Here is a 21,237-nt window from a genome sequence, read left to right as displayed (position 1 = left end):
GCATTCAGCTTACTTTATAAGACAGGAAACATTATTGCAAGTCAAGTTTTGTGCTGGCTTTTGGAAAAACTACCTTCACCAAAGCTAAACACTTAAACATTACCTTAACGAATGTGCCAAGAGAAGCTTATTATAGTGCAGTTAACGGGCGACATGACTCTGGAAATATATGCATCGATCAATGTGACACCTCGGGTGTCTTGAGTAGTAAGTGGTTTGCTACAGAAGGACTGCTGCCCTGTGACTGAGTGGGAGGTTAATTAGTGGAGAATAAGTTGAAATACATTAAATTCCTCTCTGAGACCCCCTTTGTGGAAGGGAATTTAATTGGGAAAAGGAAAGAGAGTAATGGAGAAGGCAGAGGGAGGAGAGGGTGAAAGTAAGAGGGCTGAGACATTTAGTTTTTCTGGTTGGTGGGATTCACGTCTCCAGAGTCGATCTTGTCACCCTTCTTGGAGTCGTCAGACTGGGAGGAGCCTTTGACGGATTTGCTGCTCTGCTGATGTTTGTCATCATCATCCTTGCTTTCTTTCTTTCCACTCACGCTAGAGCTGCTGTACATACGGGACTGGTAGCTGTAGCTGGACATCGAGCTAGGGGTGGGGTAGTTGATCCCAGTGCTAATACGTGTCTCCTCCCCTTCCAACAATTTCCTGAGATGGACAATAAAGGAGAAGGTGAACAAAGAGAAGGTGGTGAGGCAGGGTGTGGTGGAAAAGGTGGGATGACAGACAGTGCAATACATTTCTGTATGAAAATCACATCACAGATTGCATAAGGGTAATTCTCACATTTTAGGAATGTTGAATGGACATTTGACTAGCATTACACATGTCAATAGCAAACGTTGTTTTTACCTGTAAGCAGCAATTTCTATGTCAAGCGCCATCTTGACATTCAGCAAGTCTTGATACTCCCTAAGGTGACGGGCCATCTCGTTCTTAGTGGTCCTCAGCTCATTCTCCAGCTGCCCAATTGTATCCTAGGTGATGTTACATGATAATGTTACAAAAAAATTCTGCACTTAAACTTCATTTGATTTTGATTTGATGATATTTACACATTAAAAAAGAGGTTTCGCAGTGATTCCATTGAAGAACAAATTTTGAGTTCCTCAAAGAACCTTTCAGTGAACATCTCTTGAAAAAAAAAAAACTTAAAAAAAAAAAGAAAAAAAAATGTGAAGAGTATTTTAATAATCTAAAGAATCCTTTGTCCTTTTGAATGTTTTGTGCAATGGAAAGTTTCCATGAATTTCAAAGGATCTTTGCGGAACCTTCAATTTGAAAGAAAGAAAGAAAGAAAGAAAGAAAGAAAGAAAGAAAGAAAGAAAGAAAGAAAGAAAGAAAGAAAGAAAGAAAGAAAGAAAGAAAGAAAGAAAGAAAGATTTTACAGGCTACTTTTACCTACATGCAGATTTGATGCTTGTGGAAAAGTTTTTATATTTTGTCATGTTCTTAAGCACTTACATTCATTATTTAATGGCACTTTGTTATCATTATTTTATGATAACTGTTATATTAAAAGGTTTGGAGAACCTTATAAATAAATATTTAATGCAGACTGTTTATTTAGCTTTGTCTGGTAAGTAACTGAAGTTATTTTAGCACCATGGACAGAGCAGTAACATTAACAGTCAGTTGCTGGTCACGCCCATTTCACAAGGATCTTTTGTCTGCTGTTTGGTTAACAGAAGCACACGTTTCAAATGCTAATATTTTAATTTTAACAAAAATATTTGTGTGGTTATTTGTTTTTGTTGTTTTAAGAAAACGCCAATATCCTCGGTACTATTTTAATTATTAAAAAAAAAAAGTAAAACTCTTTACCGTCTAATCAAAACTGAGGAAACCAACCTGGTAACCCATGATCTCAGCGTTGTTCCTTTCCTCCATCTCATGAAGCTGCCTTTCCAAGGATTCGTTGGTTCCCTTTAAACTCTCGATTTCAATGGTCTTGGACTGCAGCTGCCTCCTGAACTCGTTGAGCTCTTCCCTACTGGCGCGAATGACCTCCTGGCTCTTGTTGGCCTGATCGCTGAGATCGGCGAACTTGGACTTGTACCACTCTTCAGCGGACTGCAAGTTCTTACTCGCAATCACCTCGTACTGACCGCGAATCTCCTTGAGAGCTGAGGTAAGGTCGGGTTTAGCCACTTCCATCTCAACGGACACCTGGGCAGCCTGGATCATGCTCATGAGTTCAGCCACCTCCTCCTCGTGCAACTTTCTCGTGAAGTTGATCTCATCCAGAAGGGATTCGACCTTTTTCTCCAGGTCTAGGCGCACCATGGTGGCGTTGTCCACGTCCTTCTTGAAAGCTCTTAGCGTTTGCTCAGCTTCCTCGCGCATTCTCATCTCCTCCTCGAACTTCTCCTGGAGTTTCTGAAACTCATCCTCAATGTTGTCGCGCTCGAACATTATCTGATTCTTCTCCGCGTTGAGTTCCTCGAGTTGGGAGCGCAGTTCCCGGATCTCCTGCTGGTAGAGTTCAGCCAAACGGGACGGTTCTGTCTGGCGCTGGCGCAGGGTCACGAGTTCGGCTTCCAACACTTTGTTGTGCTGCTCCAAATTGCGAACTTTCTCAATGAACATCGCGAAACGGTCATTGAGCCCTTGCATCTGCTCCTTCTCGTTGGTACGGATGATTTTGAACTCATTATTAACTGCTGTGCTCTGGGTGAAGTCGAAGCTTTCCAGAGACAAAGATGGAAAGGCAGATCGGGTGGAGCGCTTGTAGGAGCTTGGGATGTTGGTGCGGGTCACGGACTGGGATTTAAAACCGCTCCGGGAGCTGCCCAGCCGGGATGGAGAGGCTGAGAAGCGGGTGGAGTCCCCGAAGATCTTCCGGTAGGAAGAAGCAGAGTAGATGTCGGATCCGTAGCTCATCTTGGCGTTTGAAGACAAGAGCAGAACCCAGGCGGCGTCTCCTTTTATAGCAGGACCGTCCCAATCAATAATTTACCCGTGCTGCTCTTTGCATTCAACCTTCCTCACTGCAGATGTTTCTGATGGACACACCCCGAAGAAATACGACAAATTAGCTGATTTATACGTTATTTTTGACTTTTAAAGGTGCAAAGAGTGCTTTTTTCCCCCCGTGTTCCGCTCAGTCCTTCACTGAAACTCAGTTCGGCAGCAGCGAGCGGATGGAACTGTCCGTTTTGGCGCAGTGCTGATGTCAGCAAAACATTTGATCGTTTATTTACTCACACACCATCACGACACATCTGTGAAAAATACATACTGCCACCCCATCTCTAAAAATAAGACACATGTCAAGAACACACACCATATGTCACATCATTGTGGTAAATCAGAGCACTAACTTTATTATTATTATTATTATTATTTATCAAGTAAAAAAAAAATAGAAAAAAAATTACGAACAGCTGTTAAGAACTGTATGTAAAATCTGTTTGTATGGAAGCTCAAATACGTCTAATGATGACGAGTTCATTGAGTTCAACTTCTCCTATCCTACTGCCATGGTTAGTCCAGAGACTTCTGCGAATCCCATCTCTAGCCTATATAGTTGAAGTATAAAACAATGTTTTATTTCCTATGAAAACCATTATTTTTGAATGGCCATTGATCTTTCTCTATAAATTTGTAGGTAAGCTTAGCTAATATTGTAGCCTATTTTTTATTTATTTATTTTTTACTGTGGAATTTTTATTTTTAAATTAATTTAACAAAATTATTAACATTTGTACAGTGCAATTATGTTAAAAAAATTCAATTAATTTATAAAAATATTAATGCAACAGGAACTTCTATCTTCTACACATGTGACTGTGATTTATTGGTTGATAGGCTATGTGAGGAACCTAGTTCCTCCAATAAATCACGGATAGCCTGTCACAGATTTAACCTGTCTATAGTTTGTGAATGTAATACAGCCATAATAATATGTTAAACTCGACACGACTGTAAGCGTAAGCTAGGGCTACAAAGCCACCTCATAGCAGTTAGGCCTATACTCTGCTGCCATCTGTTGGCTGCTTCGAGATCTCAACAGATTGAAGGCAAACGAACAAACTTGCATGTCTTAGGCCTATTTTGCTTTCATATTCAGATGCTATTTGTGATTTTTTTTTTTTTTTTTGCGTAAAAAACGCACCACATGAACAAATGAACAGTATCCACAGTAAGAGTATGATGGGGCATAGGGCTCTACAATAAAATAAAATGTATTAAATAACACCATATGAGATACATTTTAGGTTATTTAAGTTAAAGATGATAAGAAAGTTAACTCAATTAACCACCAAGACACTAATTATATAGTGATAACCCTGGCTGCTCCATGGGGTTATCACTATATAATTGTCTTTGGATAAAATAGTCAGCTAAACATTATACAGTGCTATTAATTAGATACATAGATAGATAGTTAGATGTAGGGCCTCCTTTATTGATCCCTGAAGGGAAGTTGCCTAACAACAACAACAATGAACAGCCAGCGACATCACAGTATAATTCAATTCAATTTTATTTTGCCAGACTCATGTCCAAAAGCCACACAAGACAGGACAGATAAAAACAAACAAAACAAACAAACAACAGTAAGAAAAAAGCAAATAAAATAATTAAAATACATACAGACATTTCAGCCAATGCACTTTCAGTCTGGATGTGTACCTCTAGCAACTCACTAAGGGATTTGAGAGTGCCACCATGATAAACATACAATGTCATCATATACAATACACAGGAGACCGTGTGGGAAAACATCTGTCAGGTGCTGTGTGAGGATAATAATATATATATATATATATATATATATATATATATATAATGGACAGGGCAGATGGCAAACTGTGGCATTCTGTGAATGTTTTATGATCAGAGGAAGAGACATTGCAGCAGCAGGCAGAAATGAAAAGATGAACCTCTTGGAAACACCTTAAACTGATCGTTAGAGATACTGGAAAGTGTGGGGAGGGGATCGAGTTTTTATTACATTCCTTTGTTGAAATAAAATAAACATGATCTGAAATAAAGTAAAATACAAATAAATAAACAAACCTAAAGGATCCTTAATGTTTCCCATTTCGCCAGCGCAGGTGGCCAGGGCTGAGATGCTGAAGTCCACCACAGCAGAGCAGATGACCACCACAGTAGGGAAAATGGGACTGAAGAACCCCATGGAACCCCACAAAGATCTCCATGGCAGAGCAGAAGACCACCACAGCTGGCAGGAAGTTCAGGGGCGACCTCTGTGGTCAAGTCAGGGCAGGCAACCAGTTCAAGGACGACATCCATGATTGCGTCAGAATAGACAGGCAACGCTGGGATGGCCTCCATGGCTGCATCTGAGAGAACAGGCTGCTCTGGGACAGCCTCCATGACCACACACAAAACAGCCATAGTCATGATGATCTGCACTGTATTTTCTGGGTTGAGTTCTGGGGCTGGTGCAGACTCAGGGGCTGGAGCCGACCCTGGAGCGGACTCAAAAAAGAAAAACATTTCGGCGACAGGTCCTCCTCCATTTCGCCCACAGTGAAGGGGGACTCAAATGAAGGCCATAGTCCAAAAACTCAAAAAGTGATCCTCGAGGACAACTTAAAGAGTTGTGTTTTTTTAGTGGTTCATTAAAGGTGGCATCAAACGTTTTTTTTACAATGTAATATAAGTCTAAGGTGTCCCCTGAATGTGTCTGTGAAGTTTCAGCTCAAAATACCCCATAGATTTTTTTTTTATTAATATTTTTAACTGCCTGTTTTGGGGCATAATTAGAAATGTGCCGATTCAGGCTGCTGCCCCTTTAATTGCTTGCGCTCTCCGCCCCCTCCCGAGCTCTAAACTCTATCATTGTATAAACAAAGTTCACACAGCTAACATAACCATCAAAATGGATCTTTACAAAGTGTTCGTCATGCATGCATACATCGGATTATGTGAGTATTGTATTTATTTGGATGCTTACATTTGATTCTGAATGAGTTTGATGGTGCTCTGTGGCTAATGGGCTAACAATACACACTGTTGGAGAGATTTATAAAGAATGAAGTTGTGTTTATGAATTATACAGACTGCCAGTGTTTAATAATGAAAATAACATGTTATCATGGATCATGTCAGTTATTATCGCTCCATCTGCCATTTTTCGCTATTGTTCTTGCTTGCTTACCTAGTCTGTTGATTCAGCTCTGCACAGATCCAGACGTTAATACTGGCTGCCCTTGTGTAATGCCTTGAACATGGGCTGGCATATGCAAATATTGGGGCGTACATATTAATGGTCCCGACTGTTACGTAACAGTGTGTTATGTTGAGATTCGCCTGTTCTTTGGAGGTCTTTTAAACAAATGAGATTTACATAAGAAGGATGAAACGATGGTGTTTGATACTCACTGTATGTCTTTTCCATGTACTGAACTCCTGTTATTTAACTATGCCAAGGTAAATTCAATTTCCTAAAAATTCAATTTTAAATTAAATTCACCTTTAATTCCAGAGCAAAAGAAAGAAATCAAGTTATGCTCCGGGAAGTGAGTGTGGTATGCAAGGTCCTAAAACTTGCGAATATAGTCCTAGAGGGAATACTGGCCCTGGTGGAGGAGGAGAAGACGTATTCCTGCATGACCCATTAGTTTGTCAGTTGATCTGTCACATTAGGAGTGAGCAGGCAAATGTGAGGATCTAAGTGCAGTAGAGTATGTTTAATAAAGAAACTGAAACAAGTTCGAAACAGGGAAAACACAAGGAATACCAAACACAGGAACGTCCAAGCACACGAAACCCCAAACATCGACTGACCAATTACAAGAGAAACACAAGGGCTATATATACACAGGGGGAAACAAGCTTAACAAATGAAATGGTCCTCACTGCAGAACACGAGATCTAGGGGCCGAGACTGGACCCTGATCCAACTCCTCCCACTTTACAAATCCCTAAACCTACCCATCTCCACCCCCTGGATCCAGATCCAACTCCTCCCACTTTATATATCGCTAAACCTACCCATCTCCGCCCCTTGGATCTCATGTTCTGCTGTCAGTGAGGGGCTACTGTAACAAGGGAGACTAATCAACATGAAAAACTACAATGAACTACAAACATGGCACTAGCACAGGAAACACAACTAAAGTCAAGACATGGGGAACATTGCTGCATTCACGCCACCTCGTATTTACCGGAATCTTGAGATGACAACACGTGAAGTCATATTCTGAGCTATTCATGTCCTTGGACTGGGAATTATGTGTTTATATGGCACCACTATCAACGCCTAAATGAATCTACAGCGGTCAGGTGGTATAGGCTGTAATTACGAGCTCTAAGAGGACGTGAACGCTTTTTACAAGCTAGAATCTTGTAATTACAGGAATTACGAGGTGGTGTAAACGCACCTTATATGACACAAAAACAAAAATGTAAAATATTTTTAAAAGTATTAAAATTAATAAAAACTATAATAGTATCTTTATTATAATTAAAATAGCATTTACAAACACTTTACAGTAATGTCACATTTGTTAGCATTAGTTAAGATTAGATTACAGGAACTAACAATGAACAATTCTGCAAGCAGTATTTATTAGTCTAAGTTAATCGCCACCTTGAAATGTACGTTTTTGCATTCCACACTCCTTTGTAAATAGAACTTTTTTGTTTTCTAAAAAAGAAAGGAGGGGGTCAAATTGAAACTGAGGTGGCACAAATCAGATCTGATGGGTCCCCCTCAGTTGAAATCGCGTTCAGGGGTGGAGGTATGGGTCCTTCAGAGCAAGAGGGAGACTTCAAGAAAGACTGTAGAAAGAGAGATGGCTGAGAGACATTACAAAAAAGAAAAAGGTCAAAGGAATATCACTGGGAAAAGAAGGGTTATGATCAGGCAAGAGGTTTAGGACCCACTTTAAAATTAGAAAATCTTTCCAGCACTGGAGAGACCTAAGTAGGAAGGCCTGAAAACAGGTGCTGAGGTTGTGTTCTTTCTGCTCCATATGTGAGTAACAATGGTTTTGCTATGTTTCCCAGAACCACAAAAGATGTTGATATAATGCTAGCTAAAGTAACAGGACAGTTTTGAGTGTCATTGTTTGTCTGGTGCTGGCAACTAACAACAAACTCCATGCTTGTATAGGCCTACTCTTGTGTACTGTGTTTTGTGCTTCCTTGTTGTTCGTTTGTCATATTCGCTTTATTTTTCACGAAGCATTTTGCTTCACTTCAGCTATGATAAAGAGACATCACACAGCATTGTGTGTTTGTGCATTTTGGGGGCGACCCAATGAGGCGTTTGTTTGGGTTGATTTTAAATATCAACATTGTTCAACAAAGATTCTCAGAAATCACATGCACTTTTACTTCTAAGAATAGTTGTGTTAGTGCATTAACAATGAACAATACAATTTATTAATCTTAGTTAATGAAAATGATAAATTCATTGTTAGTTCATAATAGTTCATGCTAACATTTAATATAAAATAATTAATGTTACACTGGGTCTTTAAGATGCGGAAGATGCTTTTTAGATAAAATATGATAATCCTGTTGCATGGGTCCTCCATCCTAAAATTTAAAAGACTGCTTTACATTTTCATGTAAAAATGCCCATTATTGCAATGTGAAAATGATAGTTTCAGTTTGAATTATTATTATTGAAAGTGGTAAATTATGTTTTTTGTGCAAACAAAGCACTCACGTCACTTCATAAAACTGAGTTTAAGCCTCTGTAGTCACATGCAGGGTCGGCCAAAAATACATCAAAATGTATTTTAAAATAAAATACCAAATACCTTAATTTTAAGTGTATCAAAATAAACTACAAAATACAGCAGCCATAAAATGTATCAAAATAAACTACTGTATTTTTGTATTTTAAATATACTACAAAATACTTTTACAAGGTAGCATGAAATTTCTTTGCAAACCTTCCATCAGCTGGCCTATTTGATCGATTTCTTCACCATTACACTGACTCAGTTGATTAAGTAAATAATGTTTGATAGCACCAGCTTTTCTCTGCCCGAGTCAATCAATAAATCTGACATATGCAACCAGTTAAAGGCACAATATGTAGGATTTTTTGATTAAAATATCAAAAAAACACTAGAACAATGTTATATATTTTGTTGACTTGTGTACTTACATTATCCCAAATGTTTCCAAGAATGTTTAAATCCAGAGAAATAAGCAATTTTAACCAGGACATGGACAGTGTCTGTGTGTCACCTATCAATAACATAGTAACCTCTGAGTGAACGCACAGAGTTGCACTATAACAACTTTCAACACATAAATATGTCTAACATGATAAACTGTGCTACTTTACCCCAAGTACGAATGACCAGAAGAAGCGGAAGCAGTGACTGTGGCATAATTAAAGTTCAAAGCTGCTGTTGAGACGTGTGTCGTGCTCGTCTCTAGCAATCAGCGATTAGCAACCGTTCCAGCGGCCTCGTTAATGCTCTCACAGCACTCGGCCATGCTTTGCTTACAGTAACGTTAATAATCTCATAAATGAACATGACTTCTGCCTGAGTCCCCGTCCCAATTCTTTTCCACCAGCTGTAGACGTGAAAACAACACCTCCCATTAACTCCCATTAAATCAAGGTGTCATCAATCTGCGCATTTGTTTTGAATAAGCAACCTCTAACATACAAAAATGTACATATTGTGGCTTTAACTGATCAAATATTCACAAATCCCTGTGATGAAAGTTAGTTTTAAAGTAACCAACAGTTTAATGTTTGCGAATGACTCATAATTGTATCCTAATTTAGTTACTTGGTGTTGGGTAATGAAGGGCCTACTTTGCATCAGCAACACTAACACTAACTCAATGACAGACAAGTAATTCATAAGAAGACAACTGATGGCACCTGTATTCATAGCAACTACTGTAGTTAATCATTTGATTGTTAATCCTAAATATAGGGGGCTGCTGTTCATTATAATAGTTTTCAAGAACATTATGTAAATTGGTCAACTAATTAGACTAGGCTACCAAAACTAACACTAAAACTTAACATGAACCATTAAAAATTATAGCAATTTATGCTAAAAATTGATTGAAAGCTGGCAGCCTGCATGTTTCTTACCTTCACCACCTTCTTCCATATGGATCAGTTTTCTGTTCTCATCTCAACAAGTCTCAGAGGCCGCAATTTTATGATGTCATCATGTAGACTTTTTACAAAGTATTTTACAGTATTTTAAAAATACAAAAAAATACAAAACACTAAAGTATATTGATACAGAATACAAAGCCATTTTCATCAACCCTATCAAATACAAATTATAAAATACTATTTTGTATTTGAAATATGTGTTTGAAATACATGTACTGTATCATAAATACTGCCCATCCCTGGTCACATGGAGTACTTTAATGATGTCTTTTTCCTACCTTTCTGGACCTTGGAGTGGTATTAGTTGCATTGGATCTTTATGGAGGGACAGAAACCTCTCAGATTTCATCAAAAAGATCTTAATTTGTGTTCCGAAGATGAACGAAGGTCTTACAGATCTGGAACAACATGAAGGCGAGTAATAAATGACTGAATTTTCATTTTTGGGTGAACTAACTCCTTAATATTATATACGTGTAAAATATTATTTGGGAATTATTTCATTTCTACTATAGTAGAAACTAAATATTTTAAAAAATATATTTAATTATATGTAACATTTTATAATTAAATAAGAATGTTTTTTTTTTCTACTCAATAGTAGCCTAGTATAGTACTGTTAGATTAATATTTAGGCTATTTAAATCCATAAATGTAATCATTTTTGTATTTTTAAAATTATTTATTTAGTTAGTTCAATCTTACTTATGTGTATGTATTATTTATTTATTTATTTTTACACGGTTTTTCTCTTGACTAGCTATTATCTGGGAATTATTTAGTTTCTAGTAGAAACTAAATATTTTATAATTATATTTAATTATGTAATATTTTATAAGAATGTGTTTTTTTTCTACTCAGTAGTAGCCTAGTATAGTACTGTTAAATTATTATTTATTTAAATCCATAAATGTAATCTTTTTTTGTATTTATTTTCAAATGATTTATTTAGTCAGTTACTTGTGCAATATTTATTTATTTATTTTTTTAAAGTGGTTTTCTCTTAACTTTTACACTTACCCCCAGCACTCCTTTTTGTGGCCTCCTCTGAAAACACCTTATATTTACTACATATACCAAGAAAATGAGTTATCTCATTTAAACTATTGCGTTAACACCTTACTGTAAAGTACTGGCGTAAAGCAATCATGCTAAAAATCCTGTAAACAATGATCAGACTGTAGACCAACCATCTTCAAGAGTCTGACGGTACCGCCTTCACATTTCACCGTCTCTGATGTGTTGACAGGTTTTGCTCCTCCTCTTCTGGATGTAGCACAGCGCAAGCACCGCCTCGTCCTGCCTCTCAACAACTGCTTACAACACGGTTATGAAAAGACGAGCTTTTGATTCACATTAACAGTAGACTTCCAGCTTCACTCGAGTAGCTACTGCAGCGATTTTCTGTCTTACTGATATTTCCTGAAGCGATCGCGGTTTCCAGCGCTGCCTGTGCACTTGAGCTTTTGTGCGTTGACGGAAGGTGAGTGAGCGGATCGGGTTGAACTTACAGTTGTTCGTGTCAACGGTTTGCGTGGTCTGCGTGAATGTCTCTTCGCTTGTGTTCTGCTCGCATGAAAAGATCGGTGATGTTTGATGTTCTGCGCGAAGCTCAAAATGCTGTTTATCAGTGCGCTGTGCTGAACTCCATTGAACTCCATTCAAGATGTGTTCTACCAGAGCGTAAATAAACAATATACCTGACGCTATACCGACTATTATGAATGCTTAACGTTAATACATCCTTTACTTATCAAAACTGGGAGATTGTCAAGCTCTGTTTCAGCCATTTTCGTGGGAAATTCTATAGCTGCTTAGCCTTAGCCAGCCCTAATGTCCTCGGGGGCTTTGTCCTTGTTTTTCAGCTGCTAAATGTAACTTGTTGTGGTTATGACTTGCAAAAAAGCATCTAAATAGTGCAAGCAACAAATTGGTTCAGGTTAGTTGTCTGTATGAGTAAGCTTTCATCCCCAGTGTCTAACTGCTACTGTTTTGTACGGAGGTAATGATTTGGCATAACATTTCGAAGCTAAATTTGGGTCAAACTGTTAGTTATTTGTGAATACCTAACCTACTATTTGTGAAATAGATAGAGTTAAATATTGCGAAATAAAGAGCTACCCGATATAAGGTTACCAAAACCCATCAACCTTCAAATACTCCCATGACAGCTGAACATCCTGCCAATATAAACAACTCTCAGAAAAGAAAGGTTTTTCTTTTTTGTGCATCTATTTGGTGTTCAAGGACCAAAGGCACTCAAAAGAAGAAAAACCTTCTTTCTTTTTCAGGTTTTCCCAAAAATTTAGATGCAAATCCGCCTGATAGACCACAGTGAGCCATTATAGCTACCCGCTTGGGGTAAATTTTTGCTTATTAAATGAAAGAGTTTTAACCTACTTTTTTTGGAAGGAGGCCTGTTTTCTGTTGTATGTCCTAAAGGAGCATGTCTAAATATTTGAAAAAAAGAGAAAGAATGATAAAATGCTTTTCTAAGAAGCAAGCTATTCTATTACAGAAGGAGAAAAATGATGTCAGCACCGCCTGAAGTTCTTTTTAAACCCTACTCTCTCACATCCCCCTTCCCCTCAACATTACGATTATAAAATAGACGCGACTGGTGGGAAAATCTCCTTTCTTTGCCCTTAAGGTCTCCAGCTTGTTTGTGCAAGTCAGCCTTTGTGAAGGCCACTGGCCCCAGAATGCTGACTCTAGCTTCTATGCTGCATGTCATTCATCTTGCGTCAATAGTTTGGATGGTGCTTACATTTTTTATGAGGTGTAATTTAACTTCTTTCAAGAGAAAGAGAGTAGAAAATATCAGGTTGTCTAGTTGCTTTCTTGCATTTTGCTCATTTACTTGGAACTCTTTCCATACCAAAAATGAATTGTTCAGACACAGAGGTTGTTTATGTTGACAAACTAATTTTGGAAGCATAGTATATTTACTAGAAGTTGTGAAAATGCAATACAAGATGTAATGCATGTCAAACATTTCTGTCAGCAGTGAGAAATGGATTTCACAATGACTCCCTTGGGACTCTCTTGTGTGAAACAACCAGACAAAGTGTTTCAAGGCTTAATGCTTTCTATTTAAATGACTCAGAAAATCAAATCAGTCCCTTGTTATTCTTGACTTTCTTGATTCTGATGCAATTAGATTAGAAGTTGGCACATAAACAGGCCAAGGAGTTGTGTATTGGCTTGCTTAGGTGATAAAATCTATAGATAAAAACTAATCCAATCTAATAAATCTAAGTGCATTCATTCTTTAATGGGATCTTTTGAAGCCTAAGATAGATAAGAAGGAAGAATCACCTAAAATGCATTGCTTGAGGTTTTTTCTCTCTCTCTTTTTTTCTCTTAAAGTATTTAATAGGTCATTTAAATCTTTTTACAGACCCAGAACCGACACATTTAATGATGACTACATCATGGAGTGATCGACTTCAGGACTATGCAGATCTCCCAGCAAACATGGATGGCCTGGCAATGAAGAAATACAGGAGAGAGGCCTACCATAGGTATATCAGAAGAATAGACTGACTATATAATGACTGTCTAAAATTGGGTCGCTAGGCTTAGAACACAGAGACATCATCTCCTCAGAAGGAAATAGCATTTTGAATATTTAAACATATTTCAATTCTTTCTATTTAGATAAAGTGTCACTTGTTTGCAATCCACTCATTTTAGAAGAGCCTATTGAGTCTCAGAGTGTGTAATACTTTTCACTGAGCATTCCATTAGCACATACTCCATGATTTTTGCATTTTATGTGCTACATTAAGAATGTAAGCAACTCTGTCAAGAAAGGATACTAGTGGTTAGACAGCAGCTGCTCTGGTAAATTGGGATTGTCGGCTCACGATGGAACGTTTGCAGTAAAGTCAAAAAATAGGTTGAATGTCATTTTTTGGTCAAAATTGGGTTTTCTTTAAATTATTATTCTATGACATCTTGTCTATCATCTCTGAAAATATATTGGCAAAATTGTCCTGTTAAGTGCAGAAAAATAGCGATTCATAGTGGCAAACCGAAAAGACGGTCTTTCTCTAACGTTACTGTTTAAGAATACACCCGGCGGAGGTGAAAAAAATCGACCATAGCTTTCCCTCACTTAACACTACAAAGACAGTTCACCTATAAAAATAAACCACATAACATGTAGAATGAAGGTGTATTAATGCAAATTTCCCACCAGTCCTGTGTAAACTACGGCATGCAAAGATTTTTTTTTCTAATACAACGTATAGTGAGAAGGCAGAGCACAAGAGAACAACTGAGCTATAATGCACATACTTGTTCTAATTATGTGTTCATTAGAGGTTGAATTCAAATCAAATACTGCCAAACTGCTCAAACTACTTCTGAAGAGGATGTCTACTTCATAAAATGTATGAAAATATTGAAATGTATGGATCAGATCACTCAAATAAATGGAGGCGCCCTTAAATGGTCAGATATGGAGCTTGGGTGTCATCTAGTGGAAAAAGGTTGCTACTGTGCCTAAACAAAATCTTACTGAAAGCTAATTTTTTAAATATATCAACCTAAAATGTGGAATGTGGACATTTTTTTGTTTTGATTTTCTTGCAGTTTAAGAGTAAAACATGTTTTGTAATATATTATTATAAAATATAAACAATTATATGTATAATTGTTTTATAAAAAAAGGGGGTGACAGTTATTTAAACCTGTTTTTACAAAGTGATAGGTAAAAATTCCTCATGTGATGGGTTTTCGCAGATCACAAATATAGATTGAAGTTACCTAATTAAAGGCAAAACCCTGCAGCTATGGTTCAAACTACATACTGGAAACGGGCATGGCGGAACACGTGACTGAGAAGCAAAGAGGAGCTTGTGCAACCCCACAAATATGGAGTTTGTGTGGTGAACTATCATGCAGTGGAGTTATGCAATCTGCAATAGATAAAAGGAGTGCCATTCGGTTCTTCGCAAAAATCTGTCCCTTTTAATACACAGCGTCACATTTGTGGCATTAATCCAACCAAAGGTGATGTCTGTAAAGGTAGTTTTCTCTCTCTACTTTATATGAACTTTGACTTTAGATTTCTCTGAGCTAAAGCCAAAAGTTCACTGTCTTTTTCCATTACCCAGATAAGTGGGTTGAGATAAGGAAAAGTAAATGTGAGTGTCAAGGCAAGGATTCCACTGTCCGTACAGTCTATTTGAGGTACAAAGGCAGCAGTGTTATCTGGTGTGTGTGATGTGCAGTGAAAATTGTGTCAACTCTGTGGAACTTAGTTGTGGAGCTGTAGAATATACAAAATAGAAACAAGATTACAGTCCATGTATATTAATGACTAAAACTGTAATCCTTAGTACAGTTAAATCTTTTTAAGGTAAGTCAGTTTGTGTGGCGACCGTCTTTGTAACACCCCCTATTTATATAGGTAATAAACATACAATAACCTGAAACCAAACCAGGGCGGATTAAGGTCTACACAGGCCTAGATTTCTAGAAAGGTTGCTGAAATTTTGGTGTATCACTAGTGATAGAGATATTAGGGGCTTTCGCACCGAATAGTTCTAGGAACTCTGTTATAGGAATTAGCCACTAGGATAGTTCCCCAGTAACTAATTTCTCCCCCAGGCCATGTTCCTGGTGCATTCGCATCAGGAATAGGAACTCTGAAGCGGCTTCTTTAAGTGCAGCATTTACAAATGCTAAAAAACGGTGGATGAAAGAAGCCGTGATCAGAGCTGTGTTTGTTGTTTGTCGATAACAATGATAACCGAGATGGAATGTGAAAACGCATAATCTATGCGACTGAAAGAGCAAAAAGTGGGGCTAAGAGACAAAATCTCCTACAACTTTTAGTATTACATATCATCGGGGTGGAGGAAAGAACACAACCCTGCAGACAACAAGTAAATGCCGTTATCACTGTTTTCCATGTTCGTGAAGTAAATATGTTTACACGGTATTTTAAAAATGCCAGGTACCAGTGTTTGACATGCGTTTGACGTATCAGCATACACTTACGTCGCTGATAGTTTCTATAGTGCTGGTTAATGCTGCCTTCACATGCTCTCGGAATTATCGTAAATATGAGTTTCCTAGGTCAAAATTACACATGAACACCCTCACATTTCTCATAATCACGACTCCAGAAGTGGGAATTATCAAATTTCCGATAGCATGTGAAGGCAGCATTACCTTACTCTGAGGTAGGAGCTAATTTAGTTCCCCCAAAATGAGTTCCTAGAACTAAAATCAAAATCGGGGTACTTCAGCCAATGGTTCTAGGAACTATGAAAAGGTTCCTCTGGTGCCAAAGCCCCTATTAGTATTGGAGGGCCCAAATCATTGACCAAAACTGTTTGTTTCTCCAGTAACGCATTTTTGCATTTTCAGTGTCTGTTTCATGCACACAACATGGATAAGCTATAAATATGTCCAAAAATGATGCTAAAGCAGCAATATGTAAAATTTGTTCAGCTGAAATATCAAGAGACAACTTGTTTCTAAAGAACTTAACTACGACTGGTTTAGTTTATCGCCTGAAAACACCCTGAAAAGCATACCAAGTTCAATTACTCAATTTCCTAATTATCCAAATTTTAATTTTGGTTTTGTAAACTTGAATTTTGGTTTTTGTAAAAACAATGGTTATGTTGCATCACTAATTATAACAAAATATTACTAAACAGAAAAACAAAAATCTGCCAACAATGCTCAAATCACTCTAAAAGCTATAATTTTCACATTCACATTGGCGAGTAAACAAACTCAAAAAGGCGAAAAGGTGGGACTTCCCTTTTTACAAGTGCCATATTTCTTCCATTCATTTTTATACAAGTAATCCCCCCCCCTTCGTTAAAATGTCTGTGGTACAGTATAAGTAGCCTATTACAGAACAGGGCAACAATGAGGATCCATTTGAGATACAAGAGTAATCTGTTTACCAGCTGTCTGTAAACAGTGATGCACACTCTGTTGACTGAGCCGCTGCGCCCGCCTGGTTCTTCATGCTGTTGTTGATTGTTCTAGATGTCTTTGAAGGGAAGCAAACAACCCCTAACTCAACAATTGGCACAACAACAGAGAATGCTATAGAACTGGCACAAACATTTTTGCAACAAGTCAGAAATTCAATGACAAGAAAGCAGAGAGAGGGGGCTATTGTTTGAACTGTGGGGGTAACAGGGTGAACAGGGAAATGGGCTTGACAGACCAGATAGAGCAGTGACATCCACTCAGAATGCAGCACACAGGTCCTACTTGGAAAAGAGAATCATGGGATGTAGTCCAATGTTGTGCCACCACAAGGTAGGTTTGATCAAAGTAATTTTTTTTTTTTTGGTAGTAATGATTCTTTTTTTTTTTTTTGTAGAATTTCTCCTTTTTTTTTAATTGGGTACATTTTTATCAGGTCGAAAAAGTGCTTGGCACGAGTCTGTTTTTTGTTGTTGTTTTTTTAAAAATATACTACTTAACACATATTTAGCTGCTGTGACAATTTTGAATTTGTTATTTCATGTCATTGAAATGGTTTCTTAATGCAATATATAACTTTAAAGTGTTTGTAAAATTATGGCAGTGCATACACAAATATCCATCTGTTGTTTTCTGTGATTTATCTGTGTCACTATCAGATTATATGCATGCACAGAGAGTGATTCAGACTTTCATTTGTGTTCATATCTTGGCATTAAATATCAAGGCTTATGGACTAAAGCATAGAGCTGTCAGTGTGCAAAATAAATGCAGATCACTCTTAGCATGTTGGCCCTGTCACAGGGAACGGGAGTTTATTTATTGCCTAGAATGCCATACTGTAGTGATTTTTGATATTATTTTCTGAAAGGTATCCCTTTGAAAGTATCTTTAGATATCTTTAGAAATGATCCCTGTTTTTTATTTTTTTATTACGAAATTGAGAAATGATTTAGCATCTGACTGGAGTTTGCAGAGTTTGATAGATTGATAAAATTCCTTCACTTCAAGAATGTTTGAATAAGCTCCTTAGGTGCTAAATCGTTTGTTTTATAGACCTGAATTATTATGAAAATCTATGAAATGACATTTTGTTTGTAGACTATTTTAACTGATTCCTAATTCTGGCACAATATTGCAAAAGACACACCTCTGACTGTTTCACCTTCTTCTCCAGAGTGTTTGTGAACAGAAGTCTGGCCATGGAAAAGATTAAATGCTTCGGCTTCGACATGGACTACACTTTAGCAGGTGAGGTGTTTCCTACTTTACTTGATGATTACACTTAATTGTTTACAGTCAAACATCTCTTTTCCATCTACAACATTAGGAATGCACCGATTTATAAAAACCTCAATAGATCTGTCCCTGTGTTTATGTCTCTCAAATGGAGCCAGTAACACTCTTGCTTAGAATCTCTGGGTAAACATACAGTAGGATTCTTGGGTATATTTAGCTGTTACTCGTCTGTTTTTGGAATCTGAAAAAACTGAGGTGATGTCTCTTAAACACAGAGTGCTCTATTTTATGTGATCTGATCCCTGGAGTTTGTCTTGTTGGCTAGGGGCTTAGTTTGTTGAACTGACCATCAACATAAACAAGCAACCTTATTTACAGCTTAATATATTTTGTCGTTTAGGTCAGCCAAGTACCTGAAATAAGAGAGGGTTTGGTTCTTATGCTTTAACAGTTTAACATGGATCAGATGCATTGGGTTTCTGAAATCCCTTTGCTTTCGGCTATTGGTCCCAGGGACTCAGCTGCTGGTGGAGGATAAAGTCCTCTCTAAATCCGGGCTGTGGGCCATGAGAGAGGAGATCAGTTCTTTGACAGTTTGAATTGATGGCTCTTAAGAGGTGGATAGTGTGTATCGTAGCCAGCCGGCTAATGTGGCCTAAGCTAAAGGCTGCTCAGCTGTTGACATCCTCCACATTACAGCTGGCTGTAACCAAAAGCAAATGTTTGCAAGTACAAACCCTATATTGTTTCTTATCCTCTGATCAGGTTGCAACCACAGTTCAGAGGTCCTCAAAAATCAATATCCATCAATAAAATAAAAGGACACAGACACAAATTCTTTGACAAACATACTGTTGTCTTTAGCCAACTAACTTATAATACATCACTCTTGATAGGTAACAAAAAAAAGAGAATTCTTTCATCATTTACTCACCCTGATGTCATTCAAAACTTGTATGACTAGATTTATTCTGCAGAACATAAAAGAAGATATTTAAAAGAATGTTTTAATGGTTTTGTCCATACAGTGAAAGTGCTTGGGTTCAAAACAACAATGGGCCACGTTGACTGTTTGTATGGACATAAAAAAAATAAATAAAAAAACACATTGAGACATTTTTCGAAATATATTCATGTTAAACAGAATGATGATGACAGAATTTTCAATTTTTTGGGTCATCTTTAACTTATAATAAATTCAATAAAATGCTTGAACTACCAATCTATCTTTTATTTATTCAGTGAATATGTTGTACTCTCTCAAAGAAATAAAAATCCTTTTCACTCTTGGTGGTGACAAATTTTCTTTTGGCACTACGATGGAATATTAGTAGATGTTAGTATTCATTGTTGATCTCAAATCCAGGCTACAAAGAAGCATTAAACCAAGCCATACAGGGGTTTAGGACCACTTTCCAACACAATGCTAGATTCAAGCCCTGATTAATATTTCCTGTTGCTTATTGAGTCCATTGCCCGACCAAATCCCCTTTGTGATTGGGACCAGCGTGCAAGATAATACCCTGCACGTGTACAGAGCTGTGGAACAAACTCTCCATCTAAGCTTGGTGTTGACAGCTCTTCAACCTGACAGTCCATGAAATCATAGAGGAAACCTGCCACCTTTGCATTCTTTGTATAGACTAAGTGCTTTTTCACAGGACAGAGAACTAAAGCCCTGATTAAATAACAGGATCATTTTTACTTAAGAATGTTTTTTAATCAATTTAGTAAATGAAAGACACATTCAGTACAGCATATATGCTGTTGTTTAAAAAACTGACAGCAGTCCAAAGTCAGCCAGAGGTTTAATGCAGCTAGAACATGTTAGTCAGGGAGAGCTTGATGGACAGACTGAGGGGTTGGTGGAGTTTGTTTACCCTGTACAGCGAAAATAAATTACATTTTCTTACTGAAGGTAACATGAGCTATGAACTTCGGCCTGACATCATACCTTCATGCTGATCACGTATGCATGTGTAATAATCTCTCCAGGAGTGTATTCGGTGTACAGAAGAAGAAACATGAATCTTAATGGCCTGAGTGGCCCTGTAACATAGGTCATTGCAAACAAGTTTGGAAAATACAAAAAATATTTTGAATTTCTTGTTTACTGTCAACTGCAGTGCTAATAATCAATTTAAAAGTAATAGAGTGGACTTATGTGTCATAGTACAGAAGTCTAAAGCATAATTTAGCTGGAATCATCTTACTGCCGTCAGTAATGGAGGTGAAAGCTCTCTGGCGTCAGCTTAAATTAGTTATGATGAAGATTTGATCTTGCCCATTAAAACTCACATCCCCACTGAAGAGGGGGCTTACTGGTCTTTACTGGGTTTGCTGACCAGTAATCTAACTCCATCTCTGCAAGCGCTGTGAGTTTAACATCATTTGGGAATGCATTGTGCACTAGGTTCACTTTATTTGCATTCACATTTGCTTAACTGCCAACATTTATGTAGACAGAAGTTTACAGCATTACCAATATTCCTCCAAAATAAAAGCTTGAGGATTTGACATGTTAAAGGGTTAGTTCACACAAAAATGAAAATTCTGTCATTAATTACTCACCCTCATGTCGTTCCAAACCCGTAAGACCTACTTTCATCTTCAGAACACAAATTAATATACTTTTGATTAAATCCAAGAGCTCTCTTACTCCACCATTTCAAGCTTTCTATAGACCTATTTCTCATGTCTGTGAGGCAAGTAGATTATACGCTGGGTTCGGGGAGACCAAGACAGCAGAAAGTGCATCCTGTTTTTTATTTATTTTTATTATTTTTTTTTACAAAGGCACAAAGTTTTCTTGTTATTGTGAGTTTACATGCATAAAAGTAAACCCTTTACAGTTTCTAACAATGTATTACTCCAAAAATGAATTTTTTTTAAAGTTGTTTTCGCTGTTATCAGTTAGGGGTGGGAATCGGAGGGTACCTCACG

At 37.5% G+C, this 21,237-nt stretch overlaps 2 protein-coding genes across 4 annotated transcripts in view; one reads left to right on the top strand and one right to left on the bottom strand.

The window, feature by feature from the left end:
* Positions 1-251: 251 nt before the first annotated feature.
* inab (internexin neuronal intermediate filament protein, alpha b) lies at positions 252-11,232 on the bottom strand. The gene is made up of 5 exons (XM_067404603.1): positions 11,110-11,232; positions 10,368-10,487; positions 1,857-3,007; positions 858-982; positions 252-653 (listed from the first exon to the last, which is right to left on the bottom strand). The coding sequence occupies exons 3-5, from the start codon at positions 2,886-2,888 to the stop codon at positions 398-400; spliced, it is 1,413 nt and encodes a 470-aa protein (XP_067260704.1). The 5' UTR covers positions 2,889-3,007; positions 10,368-10,487; positions 11,110-11,232; the 3' UTR covers positions 252-397.
* A 139-nt stretch (positions 11,233-11,371) lies between these two features.
* nt5c2b (5'-nucleotidase, cytosolic IIb) overlaps positions 11,372-21,237 on the top strand; it is a 32,932-nt gene continuing 23,066 nt past the window's right edge. For 2 of the 3 annotated variants that reach the window (XM_067404949.1, XM_067404954.1), the window contains exons 1-3: positions 11,372-11,572; positions 13,490-13,613; positions 18,233-18,306. In XM_067404949.1, coding sequence (XP_067261050.1) covers positions 13,510-13,613; positions 18,233-18,306 — 178 coding nt within the window. In that variant the 5' untranslated portion in view covers positions 11,372-11,572; positions 13,490-13,509. Of the gene's footprint in view, positions 11,573-13,489; positions 13,614-17,290; positions 17,389-18,232; positions 18,307-21,237 lie in introns of those variants that run through there. The other variant, XM_067404950.1, reaches the window with a different exon arrangement.

The sequence above is a fragment of the Chanodichthys erythropterus genome, chromosome 12 (genome assembly GCF_024489055.1).
Source record: "Chanodichthys erythropterus isolate Z2021 chromosome 12, ASM2448905v1, whole genome shotgun sequence".
NCBI lineage: Eukaryota > Metazoa > Chordata > Actinopteri > Cypriniformes > Xenocyprididae > Chanodichthys > Chanodichthys erythropterus.
Note: the sequence above shows the minus strand (reverse complement) of the source record. Positions and strands in the feature narration are given on the sequence as shown.